The sequence below is a fragment of the Lissotriton helveticus genome, chromosome 1_1 (genome assembly GCF_964261635.1).
Source record: "Lissotriton helveticus chromosome 1_1, aLisHel1.1, whole genome shotgun sequence".
NCBI classification, from domain to species: domain Eukaryota; kingdom Metazoa; phylum Chordata; class Amphibia; order Caudata; family Salamandridae; genus Lissotriton; species Lissotriton helveticus.
The window spans coordinates 1,326,816,695-1,326,844,267 of record NC_136057.1 but is presented as its reverse complement, the minus strand read 5'-3'; the positions used below and the strand labels follow the sequence as shown (position 1 = coordinate 1,326,844,267).

The following is a 27,573-nucleotide window of genomic DNA, read 5'->3' as shown; positions in this document are numbered from 1 at the left end:
TGGTCCCAAGAAATTAGTCTCAGTATCCCCCACCAACTCAAATGAAGCACTAATAATCAGAGAACTCTACCAATAGCAGCTGTTAGTGTTATATTGTTAATACATATTCATGTTCTAAGGATTCTTTTTTGACGTTGCGATATTGTGAATGGTTGTATGATATAACTCCGCATGCCTTTATAACGCAGTCTCTACCCCGACTGCGACATTACCACTCGTTCCTTTACCACGCAAGTCATTACAACTCCTTGCTTTAGGGTGGTGCTGGACTTTGGAATAGTCTACGCAACAGTCGGAAAGATGTTGGACCTAAACTCCAACATCTGTCCAAGGAGTCGCCCCCATTGTGATGACTTGCGGGGTAAAGAAACGCATAGTAACGTCACAGTCAGGGTAGTGACTGCATTTTAAAAGCACATTGTGGCAGTAACTGCGTGGTAAAGGATGTGTTTATGTCCAGAAACCCTGAAACAGAAAGAATGAAATTTAGATATATTGTTTGCCCCTTTCACACTGTAAAAGTTATTTCACAATATACCAATCCCACTCACTAACAAATTCTTCAATACTCTGAGTTCGCACCTGATTAGACTGATATGGGGAGACAGGACACCCAGGGTAAAATAGCAGGTGAAGACACTTCCCTGTGACCGAGGAGGTTACGAGGTCCCGGATCTTCAGTTATACTTTCTGGCCGCTCAATGCAGTTTTGCACAGACATGGTACCACCCAGACGCAAGGATTACATACCTACGCCCTGAATCTGACTTGGTTCTGCCTAACACACTTGCCACCATATTGCCCACTGGTATCACTAGAGACCCCAAAGACATACAGCCAGTCTCTACCACCAGCTGGGCATGGCTTAAGCTGCGCCGAATCACTTGCACACAAACATTGTACTCCTCCTCTCTTCCGTTTCCTAATGCCACTTTCCTGCCTGTAACTAGCGAAAAGCTGGTACAAAGTAACTGCACTAAATTTAACATTACCATCATAGGAGACCTCTATCCGGCTGGCCACGTTTTTGATCCAGAGGACATGTCTACCTTTTCAGATGCCATGTTCATGGACAGATTTATTTTGGCCAGATTACGCTCTGCCCTGCGAGCCCGGCCTCCTGGATACCCGCTAGAACCGCCCTCATTTTCCCCCCTTACATTGGTGATAGCTAGCAGCAAAGGGTTCCATATTATATCTCACTTGTATAGGGCGTGCTCTGACCTGATCCCAGTGGACGATGACAGACTGCGTAGTGCATGGGAATTGAACTTAGACAACCCAATCACTGATGAACAATGGGCGACCTGCTGCAGAGTTCCTAGAACAGTATCCCTCAACAGCAGACATAAACTGATACACTTTACATTTTTACGTAGAATTTATATTACACCTTTACGAGTACACAGGATAGATCCCACCAGACCGCATTGTTCGCAGGCTGACTTCTCACATCTCGCATGGACCTGCCCGCAAGTCCACACCTTTTGGGTAGCAGTACACAAACTTTTAAGTAAAATGATACAAATTCCTCTGGTGCCTTTGCCTGAGATAGCCCTCCTGGGATATGTAGTCCAGATCCCCCTGAAAGTGTGCAGATTTGTCGCTATCTCCCTACTCCTAGCTAAAAGTGAAGTCGCAATTCATTGGGTTTTTAAAAAAGGATCTTTCCTAGCTCTTCCGGCCTCTGCTGGCATGGATGCAGCCTTCTTGGGGATTTTCGCCATATATGGTGGTACTGCCTGACTATCGCCCTTTTTGGGAGGAGATTCTAACTCATATTAAAGGAATGCTAGGTTACCCCATACCGACCTGTATCAATGAAGTTCTTCTAGGCATCAGAGATCCGGGGTTAGAGCATCAGACAAAAGCAGATAGCGTGATTTTATGGGCATGTCTATGAGTAGCCAAAAAAACAAAAGCGGCATAATGTGTCATTATGGCACTCACGACTCTGGAGACAACTCATGATGGAAAGATTAACAGATATCTTCATAGATGAATATAAATGTTTTGAGTATCGGTGGGGCCCACTAGTTTCCTTTCTCTCGAGTGGCCTCCCATTAGCAGTATGCCCACCTTTTTGACCTTTAGGATGGTTTTTCACCCTTGGCCAAACACTTTCAGATATACATCTAATCCCTCTTGGCCCTGCAAGACTAACTTAGGGCATGAAACTCGGTTCTGATGGAAGACCGACTACTCATTGCCACTCAGAAAGATTATTCACCACCAGCAGGGAAGGAGTGGCGAGGGTAGTGGGAGGGGTCTTGTTTACAACAACGTTAGGGTGGTTTCTTTCTTTTAGTTTAGGGTTGCTTTGGTAAAAGGGTCATGACTCGAAGACAGAGAGGGAGATGGAAGGGCATCACATAGAGAGAAAATGCAGGCTGGTTAGATGTATTTGAATGAACAATGTCCTATATTTGCTTCATGCTCTGATCACAATGTAATTTGTTGCTTTTAAGTCATGCTGAATAAATAAAGCTTTGAAAAAAAAGTTATTTTGTACATTTGCTCCACCCTTACCTTGATGTGTTTAGGAAAAAGGCTGCTGGAAGAGGAAGATTGTTTAACCACATCGCCCCATTGTGTCTTGTCTTTAGTGGAAACTCTGTTTCTGTTCATTTCCTTCCAGGCGTCATTCTCGTTCTCTTGTTCTTTGAGTGGCTACAGATTGGTTAGAATTGAGACAGTGATGTTTGGGTTGGTATCATTTGAAGTGCTGGATAGTTGGCACTGCTTTCATTGGACTATGGCGCCTTCTATTAAAAGTATTCAACCTTTGCAGGTTATGGTATCTGTACGAGAGTAGGGTCTGCTTCCTATGGTCACCCCCACTTTTTGCTTTTGCTTTACTGGTTTTCGACTTAGATGTGGCAGTGGGCCTGGTAATCAGACCCACAGCCCAGAAGCACTCTCTCTAAATTCTAACCATGTACTCTAGGTACATACACAACTGGGAATTGGTTCACCTTGTCAGCCCCTGTAGAAGTGTACCTTAGGTACTCAGGGCATAGGTGTAACCAAGGCCTACCAGGGGCTGCAGCATGTATTATGCCACCCCTGGCTGGCCACTCAAACTGACACAACTGGCTGATCACTCAGCTGGGGCCAGGTCGTGTAATGACCCCTTGCTTAGGTATAGTATTCCTATATCTACCCTTATATATAGACACACAGTAACCTATAAGCCACTCCTATGGTAGGCCTTAACAATCCTGGAGGCAGATTGCTTGGTTATGTGTGAGATGGTGCTCTAGCATGAGCTGAGCCTGTCTGCAGCTTTCGGAACCATGTCCTTATAGCGGTTCTATAATATCGCCATACCATATACTCTTAAGTGCATTATAATCCTCGCGGTTAATGCTAACTTTGGTTTGGCTTTATCCAAACATGTTGTGTAAGGTGTCATACGCTTTTGAATACTACCCCCTCGCCAATTCTGGAGACGGGGGTAGCATTCCACCCTTCTAGATGGGGTCGACACGTTGTTGCTGACTATCCCGGTTAAAGTTAACCAGAGCCCCAGCATCACAAACTGGATGCTGCAGCCACAGACACAAGTCTGAACTCCTGCTGCTGGGAGTCCTTCCAGTCACGGAGGTTTGGACAATAGGTTTCCTGCCTGGAGAGGTGCGAGCACCACCCCAGACAGGACTTTGTGTATTGGGACAGGGAGGGCTGAATAGATTGAGACACTGCCTGGGGCACACTAGGTGCTCCATGCATACCCCGGTTCAAACCGGTTGCTGGGGCACTCCAGCCTCAGCTCTGGTGTGAAACTGGACAAAGGAGAGGGGGTGTAACCACCCCCCTTCCTGGTCCCACCCACAGGAGGGACCTAGAAAGTAATCCAGCCACTTTCAGTTGTATAAAGGTAGGAGCGGAGTCCCAAGACTTTAGATTTGATCCTAAACTGAAACTTGAAACGAAACTCTGGACCTTCAACGTTCTGCTGAAGCTGAAGACTGAAGAATCTCCCTTGTGGCCAAGGAGTGACCACCCTGGGCAACCAGGCACCCTCCAGCAAATCAACGGCTTGCTTTGTCGACGCTCCCGCCGGGACCCGAGCACAGAGCCTGACAAGACCCAGACTTCCAGACCTCTCTGAACCTCTCTTCACGTCTGCAGCATAGCTGAGATCAGTGGAGGCGACGAGAGACGTGGGACCGGCCATCTTGAAAAGTCCACAACTTGCTAACTGTGCAGCTCCTGAGGTATCCTCGAAGCTGTGCACTGGGGATTGAGAAGCCCCGAATCCGAGCTCCACCTGCACAAGATCAGCCCTCCACACTCCACGAGTTCTGCATGGGGCCCTTCTGCTTGTGTTCTGCTCGACGCGTTGTCCGGTTGCTGGCCCGTTGGCTACAAGCCTCTGTAATGACAATCCTTTTAAACCAACTCGCTGGTCTTGTTGCTCCAGACTGTCCCCAGCCTCCCTGCACACGTGAGGCCCCTCAGACCTTGCTGGTCTGCATCAGAAGGCTTCTTTGAATCCTGCGTAGGTTTCGTTTGCCAAGGCTCGTTGACTCCAATCCGGCAGTCGACCCCTCAATCTGCGAGAACCTTCGTGGGACAGCTCCTCCCCAGCATCTGGTCGTCCTCGACGCCTCCTGGTCCGCGTGGCTGAAGAGACAAGCTTCACGACAGCACCTGATTGCTCCTTGACGTCGTCTGGTTCCTTCCTGGTTCCATCCGGTCACTGGCTAGTGACCCAGACTCTGTCCCCTCTGCTTTCAGGTCCTCTTCATCCTAGATCCACCCTTGGATCCACCCGGACATCTTCCTCCTGGTCGCCTGCAGCATCTTTCTTCACAGACTTCAACGGCGAAACCCGACACATCTTCACACCTATGCACCCGCTTCCTGTGGGTGAGGTAACGTGAGTACTTCGGTGCTCCCACGGGTATTGACTATCCAAGTGTTTAGGTTTTTAGTTGTTATATTTAAATGCCAGATCTATTCCAAGACATGCCTTGGAGATATGGAGTCTCCTTAATTTTGAAGAACCAGAACTGTGTTTTATAACGGAAACATGGTTGCACAAACATGCGACCCCTGATCTCCATATAGCCTTTCCCCCACAATACTCCATAATCAGACGTGATAGAATAGGAGGAAAAGGCGGTGGAGTACTCATAGCAGCTAAAAAGAACATAAATGTTCAAATTATAGATAGCCTAGCGGTAAATGATTCAGAGATTCTAATTTTTAAAATTAGCGAGCCAGAAAAAGAAGACATTTGGAAAGGGGCTTTATTATATCGCCCTCCAGGAAACAAAGGAGATTTTGCCAATACCCTATTAGAAATTATCGCTTCGCACGTACTGACATCAGACTATTTTCTATTATTAGGTGATTTTAACTACCACGTGGACGATCAGTCCAATGTTGATACAGAAAAATTGATCTCTGCAATGAACACCCTCAACCTGATACAAAAGGTCACTGGCCCCACCCACCAAGCAGGTCACACGCTTGATCTTTTATTTACAAATTCGCCAAATGTCATATTAATGACCCCCATTCCATTATTATGGACCGACCATTTTCTCGTGAAGTTCTCTATAAGTAGCCATAGATCCAAAACCATAATAAATAAAAAACAAAAGGCATGCAGAAACATGAAAAAAATTACTTTGGCCTCTTTTTCTGAGAACTTCATAATAGATCATATAAACCTTAAGGAAAATGTACATCTTGGAGCCATACACCTGGAGTCTGCCATCTATAAGACACTGGACAAGATAGCCCCTATACGAAAGGTGTACTGTAGGGAAAAAACCTCACCATGGTTTACTGACCAACTAAAACATCTTAAAACTCAAACAAGAAATGCCGAAAAAATCTGGCGGAAAACTAAAAACACCAATGATCGTAAAATTTACCAAACCCTACACACCAAATATATGAGGGAAATCAAAGCAGCTAAAAGAACCTATATAGCTGAACGAATAAATAAAGCTGAAAACTCGTCCAAAGAGCTCCATCACATTCTAAAAGAACTTACTTCCCTCAAAAGTCCACAAGAGACCCCAAAAACCAAGGAATGGACGGAAGACATTTCTATGTTTTTAGACGACAAAATTACAAAAATATGTCAACCGTTTAAAACAGAAAATATATCTCTTCAACATCTGGAAAAAGAGTTACACACGAATCAAGATATACATATAAATGTCTCTTCTTTTAACTGGTCCACTTTTGAGTTGTTGGACAACGAAAAAACCATACGTCTAGGACGGAAAATTAAATCAGGCTCTCCTTGCGATCACCTAACATCTAAACTATTTTCCACCCTTGCCCCAGTGTTGGTCCATCCTCTCTCTTGCCTTCTAAACACATCCCTGATAGAAGCGGAATTTCCTAAAATCTGGAAAGTGGCTAGAGTAAAACCACTATTAAAAAAGCCCGGTGCGGATGTAAACACTTTCTCAAACTACCGCCCCATTTCCTTGTTACCCTTCTCAGGGAAAGTGTTGGAGGCATTTGTAAATGAGCAGCTGATAGGCTATCTCGAGAGGAACAATCTACTCGACACCTCTCAGTCAGGTTTCCGTGCTGCCCACAGCACGGAGACAGCCCTGATCGAGGTTACTGACAACATCAGATTTGCCCTTGACAAACGTCAGTCATGCATTCTGGTACTTTTAGACCTATCGGCTGCCTTTGACACCATCTCCCATCACATCTTGGTCAGACGGCTGTGGGAGTATGGTGTCAAAGGGCAGGTTTTAAGGTGGTTTATCAGCTATCTGTCAAATCGAACAACCACACTGCAAACAGATGAAACCTTAGCCAGCACACGGCCAGTTACAAGGGGTGTGCCTCAGGGCTCTATCCTCAGCCCTTCGCTTTTTAATGTTTATATGGCCCCTTTGGCCAATCTTATTAGGGCACATGGATTTGACGTGTTATCATATGCGGATGACACGCAAATACTAGTCACCCTTGACTATGACATAAATGATACCAAAAAGCGTTTCAAAAAATGTTTGATAGAGGTAAAAGACTGGATGAGTCTGAATCACCTACAACTGAATGGTGCTAAATCTGAAATAATGACATTTGGTCAAGCCAGTGTACACTGGACCCAGGACTGGTGGCCCCCGGAAATGGGGGAATGTCCTGTCCCAAAAGAACCCGTCCGCAACCTTGGAATCCACATGGATAATAAATTATCCATGAAGGACCATGTAAACCACACTGTTGGGACCTGTTTTGGAATCATGCGAAGCTTACGCAGAGCTTTCAAATGGATACCAAAAGAAGCACGCAGAGTTCTAGTTCAGGGCCGCATAATAAATAGGTTAGACTATGGTAACTCCCTTTTGCTTGCCATAAATGAGTGCCATATTAAGAAATTACAAGTTGTTCAAAACACTGCTGCTCGTCTGATCTTGGGACTACCAAAACGATCCCCTTCCCTGCCATGCCTAAAAAGTCTACACTGGCTCCCTATAAAAAAAAGAGCCATTTTTAAAACCATGTGTCTAGTGCATACACATATGCACGGCACAGGACCAAAATACTGGAACCGAAAATTGACATGGTACCAGCCTGGCCGAGAACTGAGATCTAGCTCTAAGTTCCAACTCACGCCATCTAGAGTTCAAACAGCTAGAAATGGTGGACGTGCTTTCTCCCATATGGCACCATTTCTATGGAACAAACTTCCTCTAAATATCCGTGCTACTATTGAACACATGAGTTTCCGAAAGTTGTTGAAAACATGGCTTTTTAGCTAGGCCTTCTTTATAGGATCATTCACCATTTTTTTCTGGGACTGTCCGCATGCGCCATGAGACTCCCTCACGGGATGTGATATGTCTGCGCAATATAAATATCCAGACTAGACTAGACTAGACTTCCTTCTAGCTAGACCGGAAGTGTCCTAAATCCTTCTTTTTCTAAACTCTAAGTTCCCATTGACTTAACATTGACTCTCGCGTGTGTGTAAAGACACTGCACGCGCCGCCTGTGGGCCTCCTACTCCTAACCTAAGGGTCAGATAGTGTAGCCCCAGCGATTCTCCAGGCCCTAGGCCTTTCCTTTTCTCATGACGTGGTACTTATACCACTTTCTTAGTATGTGGTTTGCTTCGACCCTAGGGCCTAAGTGTATTTTGTGCAACTTAACGTATTCTAACTAAGTATCTTGTTATGTGCTTTGGCCTCTGATCTTATAAAGAGTTCAGAGGAGTGTGTTAGTACATAAATACATATATATTTTATATATATCCTGTGTGGTGTCCTTTCATTTGATATTCAAGGGGTTACATATAGTAAAACAGCTGGCTTTACACGCCCTCAAGTGTCTTTTAGCCTAAGACTGTTCTGTCCACGCTACCACTAAGACAGCTGGTCTATAAGGTTAACTTACAACCATCACCATAAGGGTTGTTTGGACTGGTGCAAGGTGCTCACTAGAATAGTGAACATCATATACCAGGCCGACTTCTCACATTGGTGTGCAGCGGTTGGGATTAGAGCTTGCTGTTATTTTACCACTTGTAATCTTGAGATATAATTTGAAAGATCACATAGGTACCTTTAGGTACATATAAAAACAAGTCTTAGTATACTTAAGTTCTACTGAACTTAGCTGTTGTAGAGCCTGGGCCTAGCACACACTGACTACAACTCCTTGATAGGTTCTGTAGGAAAACAAATAGTATAGGTAGGTGCAACACCACACCTCACTAGAAACGTCTCAGCCATTGAACCCCAGTGGTTCTCTGCCTGCAGAGGTAGATCCCTTGGGGACTGCCTCAAGATATGAAGCCTTAGCCTTCCAAGAATTGAGACAATTGTGTACTTCTAGAAGGCTAAAACAGGGTTCAAACCCTACCCTCAAATTCCTAGTTGAGCTCTTAGAAGAATATGATGCTCAAAAGGCACCTGACTCGGGTGCTTCAGGTAGTACAGATGAAGTCCTGCCCTCCACAGAAGAAACCACTGATACTGTTGTACCAGATGAGGTAGATGAGGTAGAGGAGGAAGATTCTGATCTTGAGGAAAACAGCCAGGTCCCAGTCAGAAGACTTAGCCTGGCTAACCTAAGCATACATGGGAGTCAGTATGGGCAGCCCTCATACAGACCCCCAAATGGGCTTAACCAGGGGCAGAGAAGAGGAAGATCCCCCTCAGGGGAATCTCTCCACTCTCTAGCTTCAAATGGATCTCGTGGCCCTACTCAGAGAGAGATGACTTCTCCTCAGAGAAGGGAACATGAGGCCAAAATGAGAGAGGCTGCTCTTAGAATTGAGAGGCAGGAACTAGAGGTTGCCCTGGCCAAAGAGAAGCTTGCTCGTGCTAGAGAGCATAGAGAGAGTGGGTTAGAACCCACTGGTGGCAGCAATATCCCTAAGGATAAAGATAGGTCCTATGAAAATAGACACCTAAGCAAGATTGTGCCCCCCTATAAAGAAGGGGATGACATCCACAAGTGGATTACTGCTTTGGAGAGGGCCTGCAAAGTGCAGCAGGTACCCCAAAGTCAGTGGGCAGCAATCTTATGGCTCTCTTTTTCTGAAAAAGGTAGAGACAAGCTCCCCACAGTTAGTGATGGGGATGCTAACAACTAACCTGAAGAGTGCTCTGATTGATGGGTTTGGCCTAACTACTGAACAGTATAGGTTGATGTTCAGAGATACCCAGATGACACAGACTCAGGACTGGACTGATTTTGTTGATTGCGCCACTAAGGCTCTGGAATGCTGGTTATTGGGAAGTCACGTTAGGGACTATACAGGATTGTATAATTTGATCATGAGAGAGCAAATCCTTAGCAACTGTCAAAACCAGCTATTGCATCAGTACCTGATTGACTCTGATCTGACCTCTCCCCAAGAATTGGGAAAGAAGGCAGACAAATGGGTCAGAACCAGGATTAAGCAGAAAAAACAAAACCAAGGGGGTGATCAGAAAAAGGCAGACCAGAAGGGTAATGAGCAGAAACCAAAAGACCAGAAGTCTTCACCAGGCCCGCAAAAGGCACAGGGGGAGGGTGGCTCCAAAAAGAACAAACAGAAACAAGAAAGCCCAAAGAAGCCCTGGTGTGGATACTGTAAGTCAGTCTCTCACTGGTTTAGTGAGTGCACCAAGAAGGGCACAGCACCAACCACCATTGCCCATAAGGCAACTGTTCCCCCTAGTCCAGCTGTAAGTGGTGGTTTCCAGCAAACGGGTGTAGTAGGGTTGACCCTGGGAACTGAGGTGGACTCTGGGCTAGCCAGGGTACCAACTCAGGCTGTTCTTGTCTGTGATGGGGACATAGCAATGTCCTCTACTGTAAGTCCCAGTAATCTGAGCAAGAACAGGCTGACACCTTTTATTAATGACAAGATGGCTCAGGCCTACAGGGACACATGTGCCAGTGTCACCATGGTGACACCTAACTTTGTGGACCCTGAACAGATCATACTGGGTGAGAAATACCTTGTAACCAACGCTAGAAATGCCACTACTTCCCATAGTGTGGCAGTTGTTAACTTCTCCTGGGGAGGGGTAACTGGCCTCAAAAGAGTTGTTGTGAGTTCAGACCTTCCTGTAGAGTGCCTGTTAGGTAATGATCTTGAAGAACAAGTTACTTACCTTCGGTAACAATATATCTGTAAGAAACAGTAGTTAGTATTAGATTCCTTACCTTAGAATATCCCCAGGCGTCAGACTGGATCCGGAAATTTTTTGCGTAGCAGTACCCTTGCGCGTCGGTAGGCATCGTCTGCGGCTCCGCGTCCGTCGTCGGCGTCGTGGGCGCCGCGATGACGTCGTCGGAGTACGTAGACGCCGCCTCAGCGTGCTGACGTCAGTTCTTAGACACAGCTTTTCCGCGCCAGAAACGCAGAGCCATGTTACAAACCAACACTGGTGCCATTGAAATTAGGGCCCTGAAAGGTGATGACCTTAACCCTAGATTTCAGTTCGCAGAACGGGGAGGATGGGTGGGGCAGTAAGGAATCTAATACTAATTACTGTTTCTAACAGATATATCGTTACCGAAGTTAAGTAACTTGTTCATTGAAAGAAATAGGTTAGTATTAGATTCCTTACTTTACAATAGACACCCCAGCAATACCAACCCCGGTGGTGGGTCTGCGAACCAATAATCACACCAGAAAGTCGTGGAGGACGGAACGGCCAAAGAAGCCATCCCTCTGGACTTGGCTGTCCAGGCAGTAGTGTCTTGCAAACGTGTGCAGGGATGCCCACGTAGCTGCCTGACAGATGTCCTGCAAGGGGACTCCCCGGCCCAGGGCAGTGGTAGCCGCCGTGGCCCGAGTGGAATGGGCTCGTAGCCCAACAGGAGGCTCCTTCCTCGCCAAGGAGTAACATGCCTCGATACACAAGACAACCCACCGAATGATGGTCCTCTTGTGCACCGCCCGTCCTTTCTTAGCGCCCACGTAACCAACAAAGAGTTGGTCATCCACCCGGAACTGGCGTGTGCGATCCAGATAGAACGAAATCGCACGTTTTGGGTTCAGACGGTGGAGCCGCTCTTCCTCTTTAGAGGGATGCGGTGGCGGAAAGAAGGTGGGCAAGGTGATAGACTGCCCGATATGGAAGGCCGTGACAACCTTGGGCAGGAAAGATGGTCTAGTCCGCAACACAACCTTGTCCGGGTAGATAGAAAGGAAAGGGGGTTTGGACGAAAGAGCCTGGAGCTCACTCACTCTCCTGGCAGAGGTGGTGGTAACCAGGAAAGCAGTCTTCAGAGTAAGAAGGCAGAGAGGACAGTTGTGAAGTGGCTCAAAGGGAGCGCACATCAAAAAGCTAAGAACAAGGTTCAAGTCCCACTGAGGCATCACAAACGGAACAGGAGGGAACATGTGTGTGATGCCCTTCAGAAAACAAGTTACAATAGGGGACTTGAACAAAGAAGGTTGATCAGGCAGCCTCAGAAAGGCTGAAAGGGCAGAAAGGTAGCCCTTGATAGTGCCCAGAGCAGAGCCCTGCTGGGCAAGAGAAAGAAGGAAGAGAAGAACTTCTGAAAGAGGGGCAGAAAGAGGATCCACAGCCTTTGCTGTGCACCATGCCACAAATGTGTTCCACCGGCAGGCGTATACCGACTTTGTGGAGGGACGCCTGGCTGCCAGAATGACATTACAGACTTCAGGAGGCAAGTCAAATGGCCTCAACTGTCGCCGCTCAATCTCCAAGCATGGAGATGGAGACTGGACAGGTTCGGGTGGAGGACCGTAACCTGCCGCTGCGACAGAAGGTCCTCCTGAAGAGGCAGACGAACCGGGGGATCGACTGACATACTGAGTAGCTTGGGATACCATTACCTTTGTGCACAGTCCGGAGCCACAAGGATGACTTGGGCCCGGTCGCGTTTGATATTCAGCACTCTGGGCAGAAGTGGTATAGGCAGAAAGGCGTCCAACAGACCGCAACTCCACTCGCGACGAAAAGCGTCTCCGAGCGAGTACCGCCTTGGAAATTCCAACGCGCAGAACTGATGACATTGCGCGTTCTCTTCGGTGGCGAATAGATCTAACCAAGGCTCTCCCCACTGCTGAAAGAGGCCTTGCGCCACGTCCGAGTGCAGACGCCATTCGTGATCCATCATGCACAGACGGCTGAGCTCGTCCGCCCTGGCGTTCAGAGAACCAGCCAGGTGTTGAACCACCAGGGTCACGCCCTGATGTTCCAGCCACTGCCAGAGGCGCAGAGCCTCCTGGCAAAGGGTCCACAACCCCACCCCGCCCTGTTTGTTGCAGTACCACATGGCGGTGGTGTTGTCCGTGAACACCTGCACTACACTCCCCCGTACAGAGGGGAGGAATGCCTTCAGTGCTAGACGAATCGCCCGCAGCTCTAAAAGGTTGATATGGAGCCGGGACTCCGCCGGAGACCAGAGACCTCTGATCTCCGCCTCTCCCATGTGGCCTCCCCAGCCCTGGAGGGACGCGTCTGTCACAACTACGTGCTCCGGTTGGGGAAGGGAGAGGGATCTGCCGCTGACCCAATCGCAGTCCGTGAGCCACCACTGCAGCTGACTCGCAGTGCCCTCCAAGATCAGGACATGGTCGGATAGGTTGCCCTGATGCTGGGCCCACTGAAACTTCAGGTCCCACTGCAGAGCCCACATCCGCCACTAGGCCTGATGCACCAGAAGGATGCAGGAGGCCATCAGCACCAGAAGCCGCAGCGTCAACCTGACCGAGACCCGGGATAAAGGCTGAAAGAGTGGAATCAGAGCCTGAATATCCCGAATCCGGTGTTTGGGAGGATAAACCCGAAACTGCGCCGAGTCGAGAACCGCTCCGATGAAGAGGAGCTTCTGAGAGGGGCACAGGTGTGACTTCGGCACATTGATGGAAAACCCCAGCTGGTGCAGGAGGCCTGCAGTCGTCTGGAGGTGGCTGACGACTGTCTGGGGCGAGCCCGCCTTCAAGAAACAGTCGTCGAGGTAGGGTAAGTCTGAAACCCCTAACCTGCGCAGATGAGCTGCGACCACCACCATCAACTTTGTGAACACCCGTGGGGCGCTGGTAAGGCCAAAGGGGAGCACGGTAAACTGAAAGAGCTCGTGGCCAACTGTGAACCGCAGGTAGCGCCGGTGGGCCGGCAGGACGGGGATGTGGAAATAAACGTCGTGCAAGCCCAACGCTACCATCCAGTCTCCTGGGTCCAGAGCAGCCATGACCTGAGCCAGTGTCAGCATTTTGAACTTCTCCTTCCGGAGGAAGCTGTTGACGTTCCGTAGGTCCAAGATAGGGCGTAGGCCCCCTTTGCCCTTCCTGGGTACCAGAAAGTAGTGGGAGTAGCAACCACACCCTACTTCTGACCCAGGAACGCGCTCGATGGCCCCCTAGGCCAAGAGGGCCGTAACTTCCTCCTGCAGAAGTCGCAAATGATCCCCCGATATGCGGTGGTATTACCGTGGCATTGCGGTGGCATGGCTGGAGGGGTCGCCTCGAAGGGGAGGGAGTAGCCCCTTCGGACGATTTGCAGCACCCACCTGTCCGATGTAACAGTGCGCCAGTGGAGGAGGTGATGGCGAACCCTGCCCCCCACTGGCGTCACATGGGCCTGAAAGCACGGACTAGGAGGGTTTTGAGGCGGATGCTGCGGGGGAAGGTGTGGACTGTCCTCGCTGTTGTCCCCAACCGCCGCCACGGCGGTTTCCACGGCTGCCACCGCGTTGGATATTACTCTGCAGTGCGTGGCTGGCAGCACGTGTGGGGGTGCCCCTTCCTTGGCCACGAAAGGAGTGAAAGGCACCCATTTGCTGGCGCGGGCCAAGAGGCCCAAGGACCTGGCCGTAGCCCTGGAGTCCTTAAAGCGCTCAAGCGCATGGTCTGCCTTGTCGCCAAAAAGGCGACGGCAATCAAATGGCATGTCCATGAGTGTATTCTGGACATCGGCCGAGAAATTGGCGGACCTCAACCAGGCGTGGCGACGAATCACCACCGTCGTTGCCATCGCTCTGCCCAGTGAGTCGGTGGTATCCAGCCCACACCGGCTGCATCTCGGCCTTCCACAAGGGCCTGGCTGAGTTTAGCCCGTACCTCCAACGGGCATTCTGGCAGCACGTCCGTGTCGTATCCCACAGAGAGTGGGTGTAGCGGCCCAAGAGGCATGAGCCAACGGGAATGCGGTCTGGGAATTCGAAGCCTGGATAACCAGGCTCTCAGGGGTGGGGTGGGTGGACAGGAAACAAGGGTCGCCCGGGGCCTGGTGGTGGCGTCTGGCCACGTTCCTATCTACAGGCGAACCTGTAGCGGGCCTGGACCAAGTGCCCAAAAGAACGTCGGGCAAGGCCTCATTAAACGGCAGCCGAGGCTCAGCCGAGCTTGACTGCGGTGTAAGGACCTCAGTGAGGAGGTTAGTCCTCACGGCCGTGACGGGGAGCGCAAGGGCCCAAGGCCTTGGCCTCCCGCGTCAACACCACACTGTAGGTTGCCCCCTCCTCCGTAGCCACGGTAGGAGGTGAGACAAAACCAGTGTCTGGCGAGGTGTCCAGACCACTGGCATCCCCAAGTCCCCCTGTTCAGTCCTCCTGGGACTGACACTCTCGTGTCAGAGGGTCCTCAGACCCCTCCAAATTCTCCTTATCACCCATCTCCTGATACTCAGGGTTGTCAATTGATGGGGCCGGTTCATTGAAGTAAAGCTCTCCAAACGGCGTCGAGAGCGGCACCGGATCGAGGGAGGCATCGGCGACGGCGCCGCCCGAAGACGGCGCCGGAGGTGACACCTGAGGGACCGGCGCCGGTGAGGTCGTCAGGTCAACCGGCGACGACCCGGATCTAGAAGCGGATCCAGCGGGGCCCTGCGGCGCCGAGCCCGAAGGCGCTGGCGGCGTCGGGGTCGAAGCCCCCGTCCCGCTAGGGCCCCCAGACGGGTCCGCTGGGCCCGAAGGCACCGCAGAGCCCGCCGGAGGAGTGACAGACCTCATGGCCATGAGGAAACGCTTGATCTCCTCCGTGCGGCGGCCGTGCGTGGGGCCGGAAGCGACGCCCGTGACTCCGACGGAGCCGCGTGGGCGGTGTCACCCGAACCACCGGCCGCGTTGCGCGAGCATCGGAGAGAGTCAGAAGAGCGATGACGTCTCTTCGACTTCTTGTGCTTACCTGACGACTTCGACCCTGAGGAGTGATGTCGACTCCCGGAGCTATGATGGCTCCGATCCCGCGACCGGTCCCTCGACCTCCGTCCGGACCGGGACCTTTCGCGGCACGGGCCGACTGCCGGAGCTCGAGTCGCTTGCGGGACCGCTCCCGCCTAGCTTTCGAAGTAAGGGCCCGGCAGTCGAAGCAGGTCTTGTCGTCATGGTCGACGCCGAGACAGTGGAGGCACCGGCGGTGAGGGTCGGTGACCGACATCAGTCGGTCGCAGTCCTCACAAGGCTTAAAACCTGGCATCGCTACCGCCAACATTCGGAGTCGAAGACTCGAAAAATGATCAAAAGGGATCGTAAAAAGTTTAGTCAAAAAATGACTAACTTACCACTTTTTCCGGATCTGCGCTGCTGGCGCGGAAAAAAGAAGAACTGACGTCAGCACGCGGAGGCGGCGTCTAAGTACTAAGACGACGTCATCACGGCGTCCACGACGCCGACGACGGACGCGGAGCCGCAGGCGACGCCTACCGACGAGCAAGGGTACTGCTACGCAAAACAATTCCGGATCCAGTCTGACGCCTGGGGATATTCTAATTTAAGGAATCTAATACTATCCTGTTTCTTTCAGATACCTCAGTTTGGTCTGAGGTGGAGTATAGGACCCAAGGAACAATAACGGACCTCTCACCGATATCTAATTTAGTATTCAATTACTTTTATCTAATGTATAAATCATCATTGTCCCAATCCAAAGAATTATTTAGAAAAACATTCTCATTTATTTATAATTTCTTAATGACATTAATCATAGAACACATAAACAAATTCATATTAAATGCATTGACTTATATAAGCCCCAGAAGAAGACATATTCAAAACCCCAAAAAGACATACATTCATCTAATCATGTGTACAAAAAACAATGCTTCCACTCAACCTATCAAACACCACTCCACTCTCATACACAAAGTAATTCATCAAACGAAACCTAAAAACAAATATAAACTATTATATACAATATATACAAACAGAAACAAAAGGAAAAGGAAGCGCTGACGCGCGTTTCGGAAAAGGACCAAATGTTCACAGATCCTTCGTCAGGGGGCAGAGGGAATCAATTTTGGTATAACATAAATTCTTCAAATATGTAGAGAATTTCTTATTTTTCTTCTTCAATACAAATAAAATACAATTCTTGCACAGCGGGGCTTAAAGATGTAGAGACATCCAATTTCGTAATGTCATCTCAGGCTATTAGTTCTCCCGTTCCAAGGGCCTTCGAAAAGGTGTTCCTCTGTATAGGACACATAAGGATTAGATCCACCTAGGTCATTATTCTTGTAAAGGGGATGTCCTTTAATAGAATCCGACTTCTCCTCCCATACAAAAATTACGTAAATATAGGGACTCCAGAGATGTGAAGAATCTAAAGGCTCTCAGCCAGGGGTACGCGCTGATAGAAACACATGGGCATCATCTCACTGTCTGCTCGTACGTGAATAACTCTACGCAGTTTAAAAAAAAAGGGGGGTCCTCCAACGATGCAGGATGGTCAGTCATGAGTATAGGACCCATGCAGAAATGCTGGGAATCTCAGCAAATGTCCTTGCTGTGACCAGGTCACAGGCCAAAAAGTGCTTACCTGAACAGGTGCTGGGTCTTGGAACAATAGACCAGACACCAACCAAGAGAAAGAGCAAGAGGTTTAAGGCAGTGCCTTCCCCCCTGCCTCAGGTTGAGGATCAGCCCTCCCAGGAGGATGATTCTGAGATCCAAGAAGGAACTGTCCTAGAAGAGCTTGAGCCTGACCAGGTTGAGTTTCTTGGGACAGGGGGACCTTCAAGGGCAGATCTGAGGCAGGCACAATTAGACTGTTCCTCTCTTGAAACCCTCAGACAGCAAGCTGCTGCTGAGGCTGCTGGGAATGCTCAAGGTACCCATAAAGTATATTGGGATGATGGGCTCCTTTATTCAGAGGCTAGAGACCCCAAGCCTGGTGCTACCAGGAGGTTGGTTATACCTCTGCAATTCCTTCTTACCTTGGCCCATGATATTCCCTTAGCAGGACACCTGGGCCAGAACAAGACTTGGGACAGGCTTGTCCCTCACTTTCACTGGCCCCATATGTCAGAAGATACCAAGGAGTTTTGTCGCTCTTGTGTTACCTGCCAAGCCAGTGGCAAATCAGGTGGCACAACAAAGGCCCCCCCTCATACCACTACCTGTGTTGTGGGGGTACCCTTTGAGAGAGTGGGGATACACATTGTAGGACCAATGGACCCCCAAACAGCCTCTGGGCACAGATTTATACTGGTGGTAGTGGATCATGCCACCAGGTATCCAGAAGCTATTCCCCTGAGGACCACAACAGCTCCTGTTATGGCAGAGCCCTACTTGGAGTTTTCTCCAGAGTGGGCTTTCCAAAGGTGCAAACTTCATGTCAGGATATCTAACTGCACTGTGGAAGGAGTGTGGTGTCAACTATAAGTTCACCACCCCCTATCACCCCCAGTGCAATGGGCATGTGGAAAGATTCAACAAGACCCTCAAAGGGATGATAAAAGGGTTACCAGAAAAGCTGAAGCGAAGATGGGACATCCTTTTACCCTGCCTTCTGTTTGCTTACAGAGAGGTCCCACAAAAGGGGGTTGGCTACAGCCCTTTTGAGCTTTTTTTTGGGCATCATGTAAGGGGACCCCTATGTCATGTGAAGGAAGGATGGGAGTTACCTCTCAGAAAGCCTAAGCTTGACATAGTGGACTATGTACTTGGTCTCCGCTCCAGGATGGCTGAGTATATGGAGAAGGCTTCTAAAAACCTTGAGGCCAGCCAAGAACTTCAGAAATCTTGGCATGACCAAAAAACTGTGCTGACTGTGTACCAGCCAGGACAGAAAGTGTGGGTGTTGGAGCCAGTGGCCAAAGCAGCACTCCAGGACAAATGGTCTGGACCCCATACAATAGTTGAACAGAAGGGAGAAGTCACCTACTTGGTGGGCCTTGGGACTCCCAGAAGCCCCCACAGGGTGCTTCATGTCAACAGACTCAAAGCATTTGTCGACAGGGCAGACATAGGCTTGCTCATGGCTACAGATGAGGGGCAGGAGGAAGAGAGTGACCCTCTCCCATACCTGCTGACTCAGAACCCTTGATGATGGTTCAGTAGATGGTGTAGTCTTTGCTGACAGCCTCTCTGAACATCAGCAACAGGACTGCAGACAATTTCTTCAGTCCTTCAGACATCTGTTTTCCCTGACCCCAAATCAGACAAGCTGGTGCACCCATGAGATGGACATTGGTGACAGTCTGCCTGTCAACAATAAAATCTACAGGCAACCGGACCATGTCAGGGACTGCATTAGGACAGTGGTCCAAAAGATGTTGGAGCTGGGAGTTATTGAGCCCTCAGAGACCCTTGGGCCAGTCCAGTAGTCCTGGTGCCAAAACCTCACACCCAAGATGGTAAGAGAGAGATGAGGTTTTGTGTGGACTACGGAGGTCTCAATGCTGTCACTAGGACAGATGCCCATCCCATCCCTAGCACATTGATAGATTGGCTTCTGCCAAGTTCTTGAGCACATTTGACCTGACAGCAGGCTACTGGCAAATCAGACTAGCTGAGGATGCAAAAACCAAGACAGCATTTTCGACCCCAGGAGGACATTATCAATTTGTGGTAATGCCCTTTGGTTTGAAAAATGCACCTTCCACTTTCCAAAGGTTGGTGCATCAAGTTCTCACAGGACTGGAAGACTATTGTGCAGCTTATCTTGATGATATTGCTGTCTTTAGCTCCACCTGGGAAGATCACCTGGTCCACCTGAGGAATGTTTTAGAGGCCCAGCAAAAGGCAGGCCTCACTATCAAGGCCACAAAGTGCCAGATAGGGCAGAGCAAGGTTGTGTACCTGGGCCACCTGGTAGGTGGGGGTCAGGTTCAACCACTGGAGAGTAAGATCCAGACCATCACAGACTGGACGCCTCCAATCACCCAGACACAGGTCAGAGCTTTATTGGGCCTGTCTGGGTACTACAGGACGTTTGTGAAAAACCTATGGGTCCATTGTGACACCACTGAATGGCCTCACTTCCAAAAAGATGCCAAAGAAAGTTCAGTGGACAGTTAGCTGTCAAAAGGCATTTGATGACCTGAAGCAGGCCATGTGTACTGCCCCTATTCTGAAAAGTCCAGATTACTCCAAAAAGATCATAGTCCAAACAAATGCTTCTGAGTTGGGTGTGGGAGCTGTACTTTCACAACTGAATATAGATGGTCAAGACCAGCCCATTGCTTTCATAAGCAGAAGGCTGACCCCTAGAGAGAAACGTTGGTCAGCTATATAGAGGGAGGCCTTTGCTGTGGTGTGGGCACTGAAGAAGCTGAGGCCATACTTGTTTGGCACTCACTTCAAGATTCAGACAGACCACAAGCCCCTGCTATGGTTAAATCAGATGAAGGGTGAAAATCCCAAACTTCTTAGGTGGTCCATTTCCCTACAGGGGATGGTCTTTACAGTGGAACATAGACCTGGGACTGACCATGCCAATGCAGATGGACTCTCCAGATATTTCCACTTAGAACATGAAGACTCAACTGGTCAAGGTTAGATTAATGTCCCTAAGTTTGGGGGTGGGGGGGTTGTGTAGGAGAGTAGGGTCTGCTTCCTATGGTCTCCCCCACTTTTTGCTTTTGCTTTACTGGTTTTCGACTTAGATGTGGCTGTGGGCCAGCTAATCAGACCCACAGCCCAGAAGCACTCTCTCTAAATTCTAACCATGTACTCTAGGTAGATACACAATTGGGAATTGGTTCACCTTGTCAGCCCCTGTAGAAGTGTATCTTAGGTACTCAGGGCATAGGTGTAACCAAGGCCTACCAGGGGCTGCAGCATGCAGAGTGCTTGGTTATGTGTCAGATGGTGCTCTAGCATGAGCTGAGCCTGTCTGCAGCTTTCAGAACCATGTCCTTATAGCTGTTCTATGATATTGCCATACCATATACTCTTAAGTGCATTATAATCCTCGCAGTTAATGCTAACTTTGGTTTGGCTTTATCCAAACATGTCGTGTAAGGTGTCATACACTTTGGAATACTACCCCCTCGCCAATTCTGGTGACAGGGGTAGCATTCCACCCTTCTAGAGGGAGAAGACATGTTGTTGTTGACTATCCCGGTTAAAGTTAACCAGAGCCCCAGCATCACAAAATGGATGCTACTGCCACAGACACAAGTCTGACCTCCTGCTGCTGGGAGTACTTCTAGTCACGGAGGTTTGGACAATAGGTTTCCTGCCTGGAGAGGTGCGAGCACAACCCCAGACAGGACTTTGTGTATTGGGACAGGGAGGGCTGAATAGATTGAGACACTGCCTGGGGCACACTAGGTGCTCCAATCATACCCCGGTTCAAACCGGTTGCTGGGGCACTCCAGCCCCAGCTCTGGCGCAAAACTGGACAAAGGAGAGGGGGCGTAACTACCCCCCTTCCTGGTCCCACCCACAGGAGGGACCTAGAAAGTAATCCAGCCCCTTTTAGTTGTATAAAGGTAGGAGCTGAGTCCCAAGACTTTAGATTTGATCCTGAACTGAAACTTGAAACGAAACTCTGGACCTTCGACGTTCTGCTGAAGCAGAAAACTGAAGAATCTCCCTTGTGGCCAAGCAGTGACCACCCTGGGCAACCAGGCACCATCCAGCAAATCAACGGCTTGCTTTGTCGACGCTCCCGCCGGGACCCGCGCACAGAGCCTGACAAGACCAAGACTTCCAGATCTCTCTGACCCTCTCTTCACATCTGCAGCATAGCTGAGATCCGTGGAGGCGACGAGACACGTGGGACCGGCCATCTTGAAAAGTCCACGACTTGCTAACTGTGCAGCTCCTGAGGTATCCTCAAAGCTGTGCACTGGGGATTGAGAAGCCCCGAATCCGAGCTCCACCTGCACCGAAGATCAGCCCTCCACATTCCACGAGTTCTGCGTGGTGCCCTTCTGCTTGTGTTCTGCTCGACGTGTTGTCCGGTTGCTGGCCCGTTGGCTAGTAGCCTCTGTGACGACAATCCTTTTAAACCAACTCGCTGGTCTGGTTGCTCCAGACTGGCCCCAGCGTCCCTGCAAAGGTGAGGCCCCTCAGACCTTGCTGGTCTGCATCAGAAACCGTCTTTGAATCCTGCGTGGGTTGCCTTTGCCAAGGCTTGTTGACTCCAATCCGGCAGTCAACCCCTCCATCTGCGAGAACCTTCGTTGGACAGCTCCTCTCCAGCATCTGGTTGTCCTCGAAGCCTCCTGGTCCGCGTGGCTGAAGAGACAATCTTCACGACAGCACCTGATTGCTCCTCGACGTCGTCTGGTTCCTTCCTGGTTCCATCCGGTCACTGGCTAGTGACCCAGACTCTGTCCCCTCTGCTTTCAGGTCCTCTTCCTCCTAGATCCACCCTTAGATCCACCCGGACATCTTCCTCTTGGTCGCCTGCAGCATCTTTCTTCACAGGCTCCATAGACTTCAACGGCGACACCCGACACATCTTCACACCTATGCACCCGCTTCCTGTGGGTGAGGTAACGCGAGTACTTAGGTGTTCCCACGGGTATTGACTATCCAAGTGTCTAGGTTTTTAGTTGTTTCCTTCTAGTGTCCTTCTAGTGTAAATACACTGCACGCGCCGCCTGTGGGCCTCCTACTCCTAACCTATGGGTCAGATAGTGTAGCCCCAGCGATTCTCCAGGCCCTAGGCCTTTCCTTTTCTCGTGACGTGGCACTTATACCACTTTCTTAGTATATGGTTTGCTTCGCCCCTAGGGCCTAACTGTATTTTTTGCAACTTAACGTAAGTATCTTGTTATGTGCTTTGGCCTCTGATCTCATAAAGAGTTCAGAGGAGTGTGTTAGTACATAAATACATATATATTTTATATATATCCTGTGTGGTGTCCTATCATTTGATATTCAAGGGGTTACATATGGTAAAACAGCTGGCTTTACACGCCCTCAAGATTCTTTTAGCCTAAGACTGTTCTGTCCACGCTACCACTAGGATAGCTGGTCTATAAGGTTGACTTACAACCATCACCATAAGGGTTGTTTGGACTGGTGCAAGGTGCTCACTAGAATAGTGAACATCATATACCAGGCCAACTTCTCACATTGGTGTGCAGCGGTTGGGATTAGAGCTTGCTGTTGTTTTACCACTTGTAATCTTGAGATATCATTTAAAAGATCACATAGGTACCTGTAGGTACATATAAAAACAAGTCTTAGTATACTCAAGTTCTACTGAACTTAGCTGTTGTAGAGCCTGGGCCTAGCACACCCTGATTACAACTCCTAGATAGGTTCTGTAGGAAAGCAAATAGTGTAGGTAGGTGCAACACCACACCTCACTAGAAATCATGTCTCAGCCATTGAACCCCAGTGGTTCTCTGCCTGCAGAGGTAGATCCCTTGGGGACTGCCTCAAGATATGAAGCCTTAGCCTTCCAAGAATTGAGACAATTGTGTACTTCTAGAAGGCTAAAACAGGGTTCAAACCCTACCCTCAAATTCCTAGTTGAGCTCTTAGAAGAATATGATGCTCAAAAGGCACCTGACTCAGGTGCTTCAGGTAGTACAGATGAAGTCCTGCCCTCCACAGAAGATACCACTGATACTGTTGTACCAGATGAGGTAGATGAGGTAGAGGAGGAAGATTCTGATCTGGAGGAAAACAGCCAGGTCCCAGTCAGAAGACTTAGCCAGGCTAAGCTAAGCATACATGGGAGTCAGAATGGGCAGCCCTCATACAGACCCCCAAGTGGGCTTAACCAGGGGCATGAGAAAAGGAAGATTCCCCTCAGGAAACTAGCCAGAAACCGGTCCTAGGATGCTTGATTCCGGTCCAGGGAAGACATGGCTTGGCAGTTCGGGCTGGACTGTTCCCATGAGGCACAGGGTGAAGGCTGATTTGCATATGGCCATGTCTGAACTGGGGTGGTGTGGAGTGCAAGAAAACGATGGATTTAGGCCCAGATCTCTGTACTGGGGTGAATGTATGACATTGTTCTGTATTCTGTCCATCAATTGTTGTTTTTGCAATTGTCAGCCCGAGTGGGACGGGTATGCTCAGACGTGAGTCCCGTGCTCTCCACACCACTGGACTCAAGCTATCCTGGCTGAAGACGGCTGATAGCCATAAACCGGTCCTAGGATGCTTGATTCCGGTCCAGGGAAGACATGGCTTGGCAGTTCGGGCTGGACTGTTCCCATGAGGCACAAGGTCAAGGCTGATTTGCATATGGCCATGTCTGAACTGGGGTGGTGTGGAGTGCAAGAAAACGATAGATTTAGGCCCAGATCTCTGTACTGGGGTGAATGTATGACATTGTTCTGCATGCTGTCCATCAATTGTTGTTTTTGCAATTGTCACCCCGAATGGGACGGGTATGCTCAGACGTGAGTCCCGTGCTCTCCACACCACTGGAGTCAAGCTATCCTGGCTGAAGTCGGCTGATAGCCAGAAGCCGGTCCTAGGATGCTTGATTCCGGTCCAGGGAAGACATGGCTTGGCAGATCGGGCTGGACTGTTCCCATGAGGCACAGGGTCAAGGCTGATTTGCATATGGCCATGTCTGAACTGGGGTGGTGTGGAGTGCAAGAAAACGATGGATTTAGGCCCAGATCTCTGTACTTGGGTGAATGTATGACATTGTTCTGCATTCTGTCCATCAATTGTTGTTTTTGCAATTGGCCTCCTACTCCTAACCTAAGGGTCAGATAGTGTAGCCCCAGCGATTCTCCAGACCCTAGGCCATTCTTTTTCACGTGACTTGGTACTTATACCACATTCTTAGTATATGGTTTGCTTCGCCCCTAGGGCCTAACTGTATTTTGGGCAACTTAACGCATTCTAACTAAGTATCTTGTTATGTGCTTTGGCCTCTGATCCCATAAAGAGTTCAGAGGAGTGTGTTAGTAAATAAATACATATATATTTTATATATATCCTGTGTGGTGTCCTTTCATTTGATATTCAAGGGGTTACATATGGTAAACCAGCTGGCTTTACACGACCTCAAGAGTCTTTTAGCCGAAGACTGTTCTGTCCACGCTACCACTAGGATAGCTGGTCTATAAGGTTGACTTACAACCGTCACCATAAGGGTTGTTTGGACTTGTGCAAGGTGCTCACTAGAAAAGTGAACATCATATGCCAGGGCAGGTTCTCACAGTATCAACGTGCGGTTTGCCAAATATTTAAATGTGTCATTGACCCAACAAACATCTCCCAAAGGGTCTGATTTAGAGGATAGTGGATGTCTGTCTGCTGCCCTCGTCATTCTGCTGCTCTGCTTAGGTAGTGTCTATGATGAACTGCCACCGGTCTTACCAGAGAGAACAGCAATGTAGTAACTCCCAACCACTGGCACCCAGTTTAGGGTGGAAGATTCACTGTCTCTTTCTTGAGTGCCTCTTGTGTGAACCATAGCAGTCTCAGATAGAAACCACCACAAAATGTGCATGTAGAGACTCTGATTCATTAGGAATATTTTAAATGAAGGTACTTGAAATGCACCCCCTCTTTGGCCCTCATTACAAGTGCCCTGGGAAGTGGGTTTGCATTTAACCCTCAGGATAGCAAGGCAGAGCAGTCCAAGGCTTTCTCAGGGACATGGTGTGGGAAGAACATCATGATCAGACAATCAGTGTCTTTAATGGATGTACAAGGTATGCACTCTTCTGGATTGTAATGAAGCTGCCTCTGTATCTGGTACTGGATACAGTACTGGATTCAGTGTCACACTGTACCTTTAAGAAGTTAATCGTGGGTTCATGTTCAGTTCTGTCAGCAAGAGGCTGGTGGTGACTGGCTCTTGCTGCTGTGCACCTGGACGAGGGTCGTGCTGATATTGACCAGGCCCAGCTGACTCCACCTGTCTCTCCATTCCCCACTGATGTGCCTAGGCACTAGCCTTTAAGTCAGCAGAGGAGGTGTTGAGAGTGCACAGGTAGGCAGAGGCCGCATTCACTTGCACCAGGGGGATGTAGAATCCATCTTGGTGAAAGGCCCTAAAAGCTCAACCCGCCACTCAAACAAATGACAGTTTGTAAGGCCATTGCTATGCAACAACCTCCTATCTATTAGAGGTGTATATCTCAAGAAGGTAAAGAACTTCTAGGACTCTCAGTTCTCCAGTTCATATCCTGTGCTTTTCGAAATATAGGACCCAAACCCAATCTTTTCTGGAGGTACCAAGTCCTTTTGAAAATCTCTTCCTAAATTTCGAATGTACCCAGAATAGCTTTGCCTTCGAAATGCAGTAGTTAAAAGCTGATGGGTCTGTCTATATTTATGATGGACTCTACCTTCACGTGGGTCAAGCTGGTGGGATAGCCTTCCTTCCAGTCGTCCTTGTTTGAGTGTTTAATGGAAAAGATAGATCGGAATTGCTTCCATATAGATCCATGCCGGCTGCTCGTTGCACCTGAAGCACATGCACTGTATGCTTCCTTATTCAGTGACTGCAGAATGAAAGCAAGTAAAATACACTTATTTGCAAGACTGTACTTTTATAACAGACATGCTTAATGGCCTTAATTCGGCAATAAACAACTAGGCATATAAATATCTTACATGTTGCTAAATTACTGGTTGGAAATAGATTCATTACAACACTGGATTAACAGAGAAACCAGGCTAAGTCAGTCATTTAATTATTTTAATTAGTATGATAAAGCAATCATAGCGTTAACGTCTAATTTTATGTTTGGTTTTAAGCATGAATTTAACATTAGCGCTTGTGTGTTTTGAGTGCCTTAAGCAAGCATGCTAACACACTGCTAAGGTTGTTCAATGTTATAATGCATGTCTATTCTGCTCTGTGTGTTATTTTATCTAGAAGGGTTTGGGTGTAGTATAAGGTCACTGAAGCTGAGAGGCTGGTACTCTAGTCAATGTTTGGGTTTTCAGAATCCATGTGCGAGAGAGGTTCTCGCCATTCTGGATGTGTTCCAATTGATTACGTCATTCAGGGGCAAATGAGTAATTGCCGTATGGTCTACCAGAACAGGCAAGTTATCCAAAGGTTAAGGATCATGACGTGATGTATGACATCATTTATGACATTGTTACTGCATCTGAAATGACAAAATTGATGACAAGACTGTGCATGGTGGGGCCTACTTTCCACCTTTCTTGAGATTATGATGCAGATGTAGTAACTTTGATGAGCGGTATTCAGGTTTTAAGACCTAAAAGGACTAAACAGAACTGTTATACTCTGTATCACCGGTTGCGCTACAATTGACTAGGTGCATTCTCTGGAACCAATCTACATGCAGTGCAAGGGAGAGGATGTGGCCTAACGGCTAGATGGGTCGACCTGGAAGCTAGGGAACCGGGTTCGAGTCACGGCAGGGACAATCAACTACCTGTGATTCTGGGCAAATCACTTGGGGCATATTACCAACCAATAGAGATAATTTTTGTCTCTAACTTGTTTAGAGACAAACATTATCGCCGCAAATCGGCGATTTTTATCGCAGATAAACCTTGCTATTAGCAAGGTTCATCGCAAATGCGATAAAAAACGGCCGCAATGCATGAATATCGCTGAAAAGTCAGCGATATTCATGCATTATCGAGCAAATGCTCTTAGCCATGTTATCCACCTCCCATTGGATAACATGGCTAAGAACTGCTCCTGGGCAGGTGTTAGCTTTTGGAGATATTCGCGCTTAGCGCGAATATCTCCAAAAGTTGGTAATAGGAGATAGCGATGTTAGCGACTGTTTCCAGTCGCTAACATCTTGGCACGCCCACTTTGCATGTCATTAGTGATAAATATCACTGACATGCAAAGCGGGGTCCAAGATGGTCACTATCTCCTATTAGCTCTCGCTAACTGGTGTTAGCGACAGCTTGGTAATAGGGAGATAATTTTATCTCCGCTTTCTTGGCTTTTAAAGCCAAAAAAGCGGAGATAAAGCCCTTGATAATATGCCCCTACAATCTCTCTGTGACTAA

The 27,573-nt window shown here is 48.7% G+C and overlaps 1 protein-coding gene across 15 annotated transcripts in view; it reads right to left on the bottom strand.

The window, feature by feature from the left end:
- LOC144823590 (uncharacterized) overlaps positions 1-27,573 on the bottom strand; it is a 739,799-nt gene that overhangs the window by 262,869 nt on the left and 449,357 nt on the right. For 13 of the 15 annotated variants that reach the window (XM_078682228.1, XM_078682261.1, XM_078682304.1 and 10 more), the window contains one exon: positions 25,914-26,069. The exons of the other annotated variants lie outside the window; for them this stretch is intronic. In XM_078682228.1, the coding sequence (XP_078538354.1) occupies positions 25,914-26,069 (156 nt within the window). The remainder of the gene's footprint in view (positions 1-25,913; positions 26,070-27,573) is intronic. 15 annotated transcript variants of the gene reach the window in all.